The sequence below is a fragment of the Thermobia domestica genome, chromosome 6, assembly GCF_964235325.1.
Source record: "Thermobia domestica chromosome 6, izTheDome1.hap1.1, whole genome shotgun sequence".
In the NCBI taxonomy this organism is placed as follows: domain Eukaryota; kingdom Metazoa; phylum Arthropoda; class Insecta; order Zygentoma; family Lepismatidae; genus Thermobia; species Thermobia domestica.
The window spans coordinates 271,233,854-271,246,611 of NC_137459.1; the positions used below are offsets into that span (position 1 = coordinate 271,233,854).

Below are 12,758 nucleotides of genomic sequence, written 5' to 3' on the forward strand. Positions count from 1 at the left end.
TCTACAGTATTAGTAATCTATATATTAAAATGCTAGGTTTATATGTTTGTCTCTAAAGAAAAGTTTACATATTTGTCTCCAATCTTTTCTACAATGAGATCTCGAAAACTACAAGTGCTAGGAATGTGCCGTTTTCACTGTCAATTCCAAATCTTGTGTAGATTGTTCAGTTATAATTGAACATTTAAAAAGCATGGCCGTTGTTGTTGTTTGTTTTTTTTTTTTTTTTTTTACATTTTTAGGGGTATTTTAAAAGCCTACGAGTTACACATTCCAACACCACACATTTGTATACGGGGTTAGCATATCTTTCTGGTGTTTATTTTATGGTCAAATGATAATGAAAAACGAAAGACAACCATTTCTTTTGTCTAAGATGACTTCATTGTTTGGAGTGTTTTGCCCAATTAACACCATATATCATTGACATTATAATTAATTGTGTATGTAATGTATTTGCTTATTACATACTGCATGCAAGAAGAAAGAAAAAATGAAATCTTTGAGTTTTACGTCCCACGTTTATGCCGGTTAGGCTAAAGGAGACGGTGATTATGAGAAATGAATGAAATGGTGGAATGAAGAAAGTGGGAGGAAACGGGAGAACCCCGAGAAAACCCACGCACACGGTGTTTGTCCACCACAAAGTTCACTTGGCGGGAGCAGGGTTTGAACCCGGGACCCCATGCACCAGAGGTGAATGCTCTACTACTGAGCCACCGCGGCCCCAAGAAGAAAGAAAACACTGATAATACATGAATTAGAAACTCTAACCGGAAGTAGGCTCAAATCTTACAAACGATGCAAGATATTGAAAATAATCTCCTCTTTATGGTATCTCTTGCCGATTTTTATCAAGAAATCCTTCCCTTGTGTCTGTAAAGGGACATGTACAAATGTTGTTAGGAATGACAAGGAGATTCATACTCATATGTGAATGATGCGCGGTGTAGAGAGCGCAGGTTCAGCTAGTCTATATATTAAGATGTTAGGTTTATATGTTTGTCTCCAATCCTTTCCAAAAGAGATCTCGAAAACCACAAGTGCTAGAAATGTGCCATTGTCTCTGGTCGATTCCAAATTGTGTATAGATTGTCCAGTTCGAATTGAATATTTAGAAAATGTAGCCTTTATTTCTTTATTTCATCTTTTTAAAGGTACACTGGAAGATTACGTGCTCATCAGCACGAGTACTGATGGGCATAGTCCGATTTTCGTGCACATCCCCACGGTATTTTTATCTTCGAATCTCATCGTGCTCATCCCCTCGCTACCAGCTGTCAAGTGCGGACACCTCGCTTCGTGTCTTGAAGGTGGAAGCCTTGTTGTCATCTCGACGTTCCCAGAGGCCAGGTGTGCACACCAGATTCCGTGGCCTTGGTGCTGAGGGCGGGGGTGAAGAAAACTATAAAAGGCCAAAACATGATACTGGGATTACAGTACCACATTGATCTGCAATGGAGTTCACAAGGACCGTTATAGGCAAAGAATTGTTACTGCATGAAGAATACCAGTATCATTTCCAGAGGAAGAATGGAGGTTCTACAACTTGGGTAAGTGAAAATAGTTAATATTTCCATAAGCCAATTTTGAAAGTTGTAAACAGAAAGTTTGAGACTTTATAGTATACCTAAAAGTTGTAATTACATTTACAGGTTAGTCCTTAAAGTAGAGGACTGTTTTTTTTTTTTCTTTTTAGACTGACGCCAGTTACTCAACCAGTTGTTGGTTGAGGTGTGTGTAAGGAAAGACAGGAAGCAGCGCCAGACGGCTGCCAGCCATAGCAGGGTAAAGATCGCTCGTCATCGTAACCTCTGTGAGTGACCCTCGTCACGCTGCGTCATGGCCAATCTTCCTGAATAACGTTACGCCATCAAATTTTGCGTGAAGTTCGGTAAAACTGGGAAAGACACTCATGAAATGATCAAGACGACGTACGTCGAAAACGCCTTTGAAAGATCGAGTGGGTTTGAGTGACACAAGCTGTTTAGGGAGGGGAGAAAAGAAGTTGAAGACGCTGCACGGTCAGGACGACCTTCGAGCTCCAAAACGGAGGAAAATGTTGCAAGAGTGAAGAATTTGCTGGACAGTGACCGAAGATTAACTGTTCGCATGAGTGCCGATGAACTTGGCATTGCTAAAACCCAAGTTCACGAAATTGTGCACGAACAATTGCAAATGAGGAAAATTTGTGCAAAGTTGGTGCCACAAGTGCTGACAGGTGAGCAAAAGGACGTTTGCAAACGGATCTGCCAGGACCTTCTCGAAGAAGTGAGTGAAAATCCAAACTTGTTAGACAATGTGGTGACTGGGGACGAGACGTGGACGTTTGAGTATGACCCTGCGACCAAACGTCAAAGCGCGGAATGGCACACCCAAAATTCCCCACGCCCCAAAAAGGCGCGCATGACGAAATCAAAAGTGAAAAGCATGCTCATTTGCTTTTTCGATTCACAAGGAGTGATCCACAGGGAATTTGTTCCACACGGACAGACTGTCAATGCAGTTTTTTTTATCTCCAGGTCCTGGAACTGCATCGTCCACGTCCGCCCAGCCATCGCCAACTCCTGGCGACTGCATCATGACAATGCGCCGAGCCACACAGCCTTCCGAGTGGTGGCGTATCTGGCCCAACATAACATTGTAACCTTGCCTCAGCCACCCTACAGTCCCGACCTTGCCCCACAGACTGTTTCCTCTTCACCCGCCTCAAAACCACCCTGAAAGGGCATCATCACGGCTCGGTGGAAGCATTACAACAGGCCGTGACGAGGCAGCTGAACAGCATTCCAGTTTCCGCCTTCCAGGAAGCGTATAAAAACTGGAAATCCCGATGGCTGCGGTGTGTGCATGTAGGAGGATCATATTTCGAAGAATATTAAGCGTAAGTGTTATTTCTGTCAATATCTTATTTTTAATTGACTCAGTCCTACTACTTTAAGGACTGACCCTGTATTTTGGAAAACTTTATTAATCAAATCCATATGTATTATTATTATTATTATTATTATTATTATTATTATTATTATTATTATTATTATTATTATTATTATTATTATTATTATTATTATTATTATTAATTGGTACATTTATGAAGTAAAACGTAATTAATCAAATCTGCATCTTTATTTCAGTTGTGTGTGAAGAGAGGGACTTCGAACTGTCCTGGCAAAGTGAAGTTGGTGGAGGAAACAGCAGTTGTAGAGAGAAATCACACATGTATGCCAGACGTCGCTGCTTGTGAAATAAGAAAACGACTCGCAAATTGCAAGAGAAGAGCAGAGGAAGAAATACTTACACCGGTAAGTCAGATCTTTAAAGACGAAATGACAGTACCAGTAAACGAAGGTTTAGATTTGGTGAGAAAAATTGCAATGTACAAAGACAATAAAGGCTATTTGAACAAAGCAAGGAAAAAAGCTCTCGGCTTGAAACAGGACACACCAACGCCTAGTAACATCTTCTTTCCTGACAATATTCTCCTATTTGATGATGGATCCTCATTCTTGCAATACGACAGATTAGAAGAAGAAAAAAGGATTTTGTGTTTCGGTTATGAGGGTTTAAGACGAGCACTGAAAAACAGTGAGTCTTGGATGGAACTTTTAAGAGTTCCTGTGAACATTTTGCACAACTATATACCTTGATGCTGATATTGGAAGTATACATAGCAGTACATCGGTCGTGTCCGTTCTTTATGAATTGCTGCCCGACAAACGTGACGTGAAAGTAAGCATTAATAATCGACTTACATTTAAAACAATCCTGCTTGAAAAGAAGATATTTTAAGTATAATAACTCAGAGATATTTTTTACAAACCATTAATACCTTTGGACAACCAAATTCACGTTTGAAAGGTTTACTGTACAAAGAGCTTAGAAAGAAACATTGCAAATTTGAAGTTTGTAGCTAACTAAGTTTGACGTTGTTATCTTTGCTATTTATAATTATGTTTTAACAGATGTTGCTACCGTAAAAATATTTATACATACATCGAGATTTGATAAAAAGAATTCGAGAATGACAACTCTATTTACAATTTACTATAAACTTTTGATTTTAAAAAAAATCCATTTATTGCAGAAGATAGTTCAATTACTGCCATATACGAAGCTTTTACAAAAAATAACGCCCTTTGTCCCTTATATTTGAATACCGCGAGTGAAAAGAGGAATCGTTACTCAGTTTTCTCTTGTAATAAAGGTACAATAAAAATACAGTAATGATAATTATATTTTGTGTGTAAAATTGTGTTGTTTTAACTCATATCGTCCCTCTCGAGACAAAGGTGTGTATCTTATGTTCATAAATATTTCGAGAGACAAGTTTAAACATTTTCTCACTATTTATTCTATTTGTTAAAATTTAATTTGATTTCGTAAGCTGTATACCAGAAACGAAGGAAATCTAACTAAATTTTAAAAGAGGACGATAAAATAAATAATGAAAAAAAGTTTAAACTTGACTCTTGGAGAAATTAAGAAAATGAGATATTCTCTTTTATCTCGAGAGGGACGATATATTCTACAAGTTAATAGTAACAATAATATACTTCTAACCACAAAAAAATATGGAATTCAGTTTGATTTACACTACGCTGAGAAAAGAAAAAGTATGTGGCGTACGTAAAAACGTAGATTACATGCGGAAATCCTATAGTTTTTGGACTCAACGTACAACCCTACGTAACATTCTACAACAAACGTATGTTTTATACGTACTTTACGCATAAATGCTAGGAATAACCGTACTTTCCACACAAACAAGAGAACTGTATATAGGCTGTCAGAATTTCACATACGGATAGATGTATATAACGTATAACTGACGTATCTAATATACGGATGACTGTTAGATGTTAGACATTCTACAGTATATATAAAACAAGTATTTACATACTGCTCAAAATGTTATGATATCTTACGCTTTAAAATGATGTAGCTTTTATTGAAGTTCAATGATCACCAAAAAAATGCTTAAACTATTTGGACAAGGAGTTCTTTAATCACTGTCCATCTAGGAACAATCTGACTTTATATAAGTCAGATTGTTCCTAGATGAAGATTTATTATAGCATTCTTCTCGATATGATGTATTTTCATTATAAAAAATGCATGTTTCAGTATGATCGTATATTTTGCCACTTACAATTGTAATTAGTTCGGTGCGCACGCGTTCTTTCGCGATTTAATTACATATTTTAAAGGCCTTAAAGGCCCAATTCCTAACAAAATCAATAAATATACTATCTGTTTCTTTGCAGTTCACGCCAGATACTGTAGAAATGTTAGAAAATATAATAACAAGAGTAAAATGAGACTTAACTCTTTCACAACTTGCAACTTAGGACTATTATTCACACATCTATAAAGCACAAGAGCTCTGCTACATGTTTTTTCCTGGTTTATTGGATTCGTACATGACTCACCCCAACACGATCCGTGTTCGATTCTTTGTTAGCCTTGCTTGTTTTATTGATCAAGTAGAACAAAGCAACAAAGCAGAACATGATTACACTTTTAGGTGTAGTTCGACTTTCTGCAGCTTTTATTTTTTGGGGCAAGTGAAGAAAATGAAGTGGGATTTGGTAAGCATAAATATCGTTCTAGATTGTTTTATATTAATACAAATAAAAACTAGGAATATGTTTACAATTGAAAATTTAATTTATTTCCATTATCAATTATTTCCATTTAATTATTATTTCCATTATTAATTTATCAAAAGTATTATTCCTTATAGGCTGAAATGGGACAATCCATACGTAGTGGCCCAGAGGTGGTTGCTCGACCTTTTCTGAAAATTATAAAAATTTCAGTTTGATGAACCTTGTGTAAGAAAAGGTCAATAACATCATTCACGTTGTCTTATGTACAAGTGTTAACGCAAGTGTTAAGTATGTGCAAGAGAGACAATGGTTAAGGCAAGTGAATGATGAAAGAGGAATTGGTGGATAAGAAAGGGGGAAGAATTCGGAGCACCCTGAGAAAAACCATGAACATAATGTCGGGGACCGAACCAGAGACCGCACGCACAAGAGGTAAGTGCTCTAGCAGTGAGCAACAGTGCCCGGAAGTAATAGAGGCAATTCTACTTCTGGTTTTAGTAGAGAAATACAGGTGAGAATCGTACATTCACTTGAAACGCTAAATTAATTCTGAAAACTGCTTGTCACTTACTATTATGGGAATCAACCATGAAAAACGGAAATTATTAATTTTTTTCACTATCAATTTCATTGAAAGGTTAAGGAATGAGTTAAATTATTCCTTGGGTTAAATTCTCTCTATATATATTACTTCCTTTTTCCCTCTCTCTGATACCTGTCGGTAGACAGACAAATAGAGCCAAGATGGATGCAGCCGTTCTACACGACTGGCTCTGTATACGCATAGCATAGTTTGGAAGTCGGAAACGGAGAATTATGCATAGTGTTTGTCTTTTCCACAAGCACAAATGATATTTGTGAAACGAATAATAATCACAAATATGGTTCTTCAGGAATTTTCCAATCCAAACTCGTAGAAGATACCCGAGGTAACATTAAAGCAAGCGTTACCCCCATCTAATAATTCTTGCGACTGCCATGAGAGAAGAAATAATGGTTTGAGATAGTAAATAACAGTAATCGGCATTGTGATTTCTACGTGATTTGGTGTGACGCTTATGTAAGAATGTTTTTTTTTTATTATTTTTTTTTATTTAATAAAGCCTTATCTTCTATCTTTTGTAACTTTGTTCCTATTTGTTAGACACTAAGATACCTCGAATGTGTATTATCCCGCCCGTCTCACATGTGTTATTACTGTTGTAGACATATTCAAAACCTGGATGTTTGTAATATTGTAAATTATTTTGTTTGTAACGTTTAGGGAAGCGCACGAGACGAGTCGAGACAGGACTTTCCTGACAAAATTCGAGTCGAGACACGGCTCTTCCAATAGAAAAAATATATTTTTCGAGTCGAGACATCACTTTTACAGCACATTCTCGAGTCAAGACAGCCACAAATCTTGTCTCGTGCCCATCCCTAGTAACGTTGAATAGTAAATAGGGTGTAGGAAGTTTTCACTTAACAAGTAGATTTGAAATACGTAATAATCTGACGTAGTGTTATTATTTTTTTTAAGAAAAACTTTATGTAAGGTGGCAACATCGGTAGTTTAGTGATATAGCGGAGTGTATCAAAAGAATTCTTCTCGTCGATATTCGCATCGTACAAAATAGTAAAAATGTGTGTATAGGAGGGCCACTTAAAAGCAAGAAAATACACATGATAATAGAATGTCAATGGCATTGTCTTGATCGAAAGACAATGCAAATTGTGACCACTGGCGCAAATCCAGGTGGATGTGGGAGAAATGTCCCCTCCAATCTTTGAACTGGGGGTCTGTCTCCCCAATAATCTGATTCTAAATGTTTTTTTTGGGAGAAGTCTGATGATTTTTATCCAACTGCCACAAAGGAGTGTGAGATGAAATTGATGCTCCCAGAACAAGCCTTAAATTTACCCCAACTTTAATTGGAATTAATAGAACTGTGTTGTCTGAAAATACTGACATGTCTGAGTCTTCGGGATCAGATGATTGCTCTGTCTGGGTGAATTTACTACGGACATTTAGTTTTTGATTTCTTGTTTCTTTCCCGATTTCTTTCGAACTCCCTTGGGCACAGGTCCTAACTTAGCCATCGGCATATCCACAGACACCTGCTTGGCAACCTGTAAAATAAAAGAAGAGGTTATATTATGGGACACCTCCTACCCGTTTATCCCATAATACTACCTCACGCGCATAACATTTTAGAACACTAATCTATCCATTAAATTATCGGATTCACATTACTACTACATTTCACTCACTACTATGTAGTACAGAAACACATGAATTCTTTATTACAACTTACGTATTAATCAGGATATTTGTGTTGCAATCCTCCTCTACAGAAGTTTTCACTCGTGCACAAATTAATGTCGATTTGCCAGAACAACACTTCTTAACCAACTTGCGCCTTATGCCTTCTAGGACCTTCTAGTAGCCTTTTACATAGCATGACAGCACCATCAATAGAATGCAGTAATACTTCCAGACATACGCATGTATCCCATTTTCCAACCCCGTCCCATACTACCATTTTTCCTATATATATATATAATGGTAACGTTCTTACCCCCCCCCCCCTCCAAAGTTGAAGACAGATTTGCGCCGCTGATTGTGACATGTCACTCACTACTTTCCGACATAAGCAACGGTCGAAACGTTCTACCAATTGCTCGTTTTCCTGTCAATAAATTGAAATCCGCTTGGTCGAAGAGCCACTGAAGAACCGTGGGAAAACAAATGAACAAGTGTTACGAATAGTAGGAAAGAAAAGAACAGAAATTCTAGATGTAATTTAAAAGAGGATGAGAAACTGATTGTGACATTGGATGAGAAGAAACTATATCATGAGGGATGTGTCAGAAGGTACTGTAGCAGGAGAAAGAGGGAGAGAGCGAAAGAGATTAGACCAAGTGTGTTATAAAACAGAGGATCTGCATATACAGCAAAATCTTAGCCATACGCTACACTTTCGCCACTCCCACTCTGCTCACTCCGCCCAATAAGACCGCAATATTTTGAGCCAACAATCATGACGGAAACGAAAGTAGCCAATCAGACGTTGGCGGAAACGAGAGTAGCCAATCGGACGTGTCGAAGCTTTTTTTTTGAGGGGGGAGCTTCATTGAGTAAATAGGATAAAGATACATATGGGAAGATCCTCTATTTTATAACATCCTTGGATTGGATAGTATTAAGACAGACCATTGCTACGTAAAGGCGAATAGGTTAGTGCAGGATTATTGCACATGACATTTTCCCAACTTGCAAAATGTAACCTGTCAATAATGGCAGAATATCTATGATGATGTTGATGATGATATAAAACAGTCTGACTAGAAATCATGGAATTTAGGAAGGGCTCACCTATAATAGAATTTTACCGAAAAATAGTTTCAGTTCGAGAAAAACTTATACTTAGGTGTTTATACTACATTAGATAAGCATAACCTTTTACCGTGTGTAATAAAAATTTGTATTTTTCTCTTTATTTTGATCTTTTTTTTAGGGCATATATGTTGTTCTGAGTTTACGAAATACGCTGAAAAATATGTCGAAAGTTCACACCAACTGGAGCTTGTTCTTCAAATGTGAACTCTCTTCTTTACAGTCTCTATTTGTTTGTTATTATACTATAACCAACAACATTTCCAAAAGCTTTCGTAAATTTTTCCACAGCTGGAAGTGACTAAATAATTCTTTCTGCCCCTCCCTTCGTCTCCCTCTCTCGATCTTTCTCTAAGCCGCACTTCTGCCTTGGTTTTCAGGACAGTTTAATAATTAAGCAGAGGTGGCAGCGTGCTTTTAAGAGAAGACTTTTTCAAACCACTGTTAGATGAAAGAAAGAAAGAAAAAAAAACGTAGCAGAAAGATGGGAGAGAAAAGTTTTACAGATGAAATAAGCTTAATATCTTAGCTCTTTTAGTAAGTTATAAAGCATCTATTTAAGTTATATATTAGGTTCTCTTTATTTATAATATAATACTCTATTATAAAACGTTGAAAGAGTAATTTTTTTTTAAAAAAAATAATACGATTATTACCACAGAATACATTTCTTTTAACCACATTTCCTACCATTTGGGAGAAAGTCAGTGCAAATTATTCATTTTAAGTTTGAAAGTTTGAGAAGAAGCATCCAATGTTAATTTGATGAACGCTATTTTCATAGGATATTATCGCATGCAAACACTTACCCATATACCAGACAACTAAACTTTTTAGGAACCCTCCCGGCTGGTCTACTAGCTAATATGGTCCCTTTTGGTGCATGGAATTCCGGGTTCGAGTCATGGTGGGATATTGTTTTCTTTCTTTTTTTTTCTATTTGAATACATTAATGGCACAACTTGAAAAACTGTAGGTTTTTATACAACAATAAAGTTTCACAATACATCTTGCGTCACTGAACAAATAATGTCACACATATTGCGATGTATCTAAATTAAGGAAACTTAAGAAAAAATATATCTTAGCAGGTACTATGGACCGTATTAAAGTTTAAGGTACAGTCGTGTCCAAAATGATTGTTGCATATTTATAATTGTTTTCTTGTAAGAATATAATTTGATAATGATTTTGCAGGGTACTTTTAATACGGATAGTATGTGTATAATCGGGAAATGTATATTTGTGGTAAATTTCATAGAAAAAGAATTATAAATACCAAAATTAGAATGAGTAAAACAAAATGTTGCTAAATGGACAAGAAAGTTTATTTTCGTTTTATTGTTACTATTTACTGCTCTTTTGATATGAAATTTGTCACATACATGTATTTCCCGATTATACACATACTAACATTATAAGAAATACCGAGATAAATCGTTATCAAATTATATTCCTACAACAACATATTTATAGACATGCGACAATCATTTTGAAGATGAGTGTACATCTGAGGGTTATGTATAATACAGTAGCACTCGAAATATTTGGATTATTTTACAGTAGAATCACAGAACATGATCTCCCTCGTAGCAATGTGATTAGCGAACATAATTTAGAAAAGTCCCATCGGCAATGGCGACGAAACTTAGCTTTGCACTCCTCCCTTTTCTCAAAATTATCCCCTGACTTTGGAGCTTCCAGTGACGTTTTGAAGCATTCTATAAATTCTAATATTAGGTACTAATATAGCAGAAAAAATACCGTTGTGTAATCATATATTCAATATACAGGGTGGTAAATATTTCCACCTAAAGCTTTAGGAGGCGGTTCCTTATACGAGATGAAAGAAAAAAGTTCTAATAAACATGGGTCGAAAACGTCTCCTTTCAGTGTTATGAACTACAGAAAATTTGAAATATCACGTTTCAAAAGGCCCTGGCTTAGAAACTATAGGGTATATCCCAAGCGGTTTAAGGAATTACACAGGAACTGGCATACGCTCTATCTAAATATCCATGTTTTAAAATTCACCGATACCAGCGAAACGAACGCACCATTATGTATTAAAGAAGTATCCCTATAATTTAACTTCCTTTTTACAGTTCCTTTCACCGATAACGGAGGATGGTAAAACATGGATATTTAGGTACAGAACATAAGAGTTCCTGTGTAATTCCTTAAACCGCTTGGGATAGGTCCTATAGTTTCTAAGTTAGGGAGTTTCGAAAAATGATTTTTCGAATTTTCAATGGATCATAACTCTGAAAGGAGACGTTTTTCGGCCCATGTTTATTAGAACATTTCTTTCATTTCGTATAGGGAATCGCCTCCCAAAATTTTTCAGTGGAGTTACCTACCACCCTGTATATGTCTTATACACAAAAATATTTAACTTAACTTTATATACTTTATTCAGTACAAAGAATTCAAGTAAATCAGGAAGCGAAAAACAATTGATTTGGCCAGCACCACTTAATTACTATTTCTTCAACTGAATTTTCTTATTCAATTATGTAAATTGAATGAATTTACTAGTTCTTCGTCCTTTGGTATTGCCCTAAAGGAGACTGATGAATAAAGGAAAGTAAATTATGAAATAATTGGTGCAATAAGAATGGAGGAGGAAACAAGGGAACCCAGAAAAAAAAACATAAACACGATATTGTCCAATAAACTCGCGTAAGCGGGGATCTAATCAGGGATCTCTCGTACCAGAGTTAAGCGCTCTAGCACTGAGCAACCTTGTCCTCTCTCAATCGCTTCTGTAAAAAATAATTCCGTACATACCCAATACCGTACGTACTTAAGAATGTAATTTGAAGCGAATACAAAAACTAAGTTATGGTGGAAAGCTTACTAGCTGTGTTCATCTTATATTTATTTATTTACTTGTGAAAGAGGTTTGACTTTGACTTTAGCGCCGCTTTCAGCAGTAAGGCTATATGAGACGTGGACATAGAGGTCAACGTAGGATTCAAACCACATAAGCTCGCATCGCTAACAGCTTAGACACTGAAATAGAGAGACAATAATGTTTTCATGTACGTATTGACACAAGTATGCATTCAATTTCGATCATTTGTAAAGCAAACGAATAATTCATTCAACCGTTCATTTTCAGCACCAAGACGTCGACCGGATGTTTAACGTAAAATCGGAATCACACGTGATCCTATTAAGAATCTAATCCTTGTATATCATGCCGAAGACACGTTTGCAAATCGTGTAGGCACAAGGAAGGTTTAAAATATACACGAAGTTCGATGTGTTAATACGCTTAGGTTAGAAAAGTATAAATCGGTATATAATTTATTAAATAAAAAGCAAGGAATAGGTAAGCCAAAAAAAAAAAAAAAAAAAAACATTCAACTAGAGAAGATCACTCTTAACTAGCAGGCTCAAAATTGGGCTAAGGAAGAAATTGATCAAGTATGGAGCATTGGACTGTATGGTTCAGAGACTTGGATTTTGTGGAAGTCAGAGAAAAAAATATTTACAGAGCTTCAAAATGTGGTGTTGGAGGAAGATGGAGATGATAAAATGGACAGAGAGAGCTACAAACTAAGATGTTTTAAAACTGATAGGAGAGAATAGGACACGTCTATCCAGCATCCTTCGTAGAAAGGCCAACTGAATTGGACACATCTTGCAAAGAAATTGTCTTCTTCATACCGCCATAGAAGGAAAGATGGAAGGAAAAATGAAATGAAATCTTTGAGTTTTACGTCCCACAAATATGCCGGCTAAGCTAAAGGAGACGGTAATGA

At 36.4% G+C, this 12,758-nt stretch overlaps 1 protein-coding gene across 1 annotated transcript; it reads left to right on the forward strand.

Annotated features, from left to right (window-relative positions):
* Positions 1–1,168: 1,168 nt before the first annotated feature.
* Positions 1,169–4,096, forward strand: LOC145687790 (uncharacterized). Its single transcript, XM_081761222.1, has 2 exons — positions 1,169–1,553; positions 3,135–4,096. Exons 1-2 carry the CDS (start codon positions 1,458–1,460, stop codon positions 3,645–3,647), a joined length of 609 nt encoding a protein of 202 aa, XP_081617348.1. The 5' UTR covers positions 1,169–1,457; the 3' UTR covers positions 3,648–4,096.
* The last annotated feature ends 8,662 nt before the right edge of the window (positions 4,097–12,758 follow it).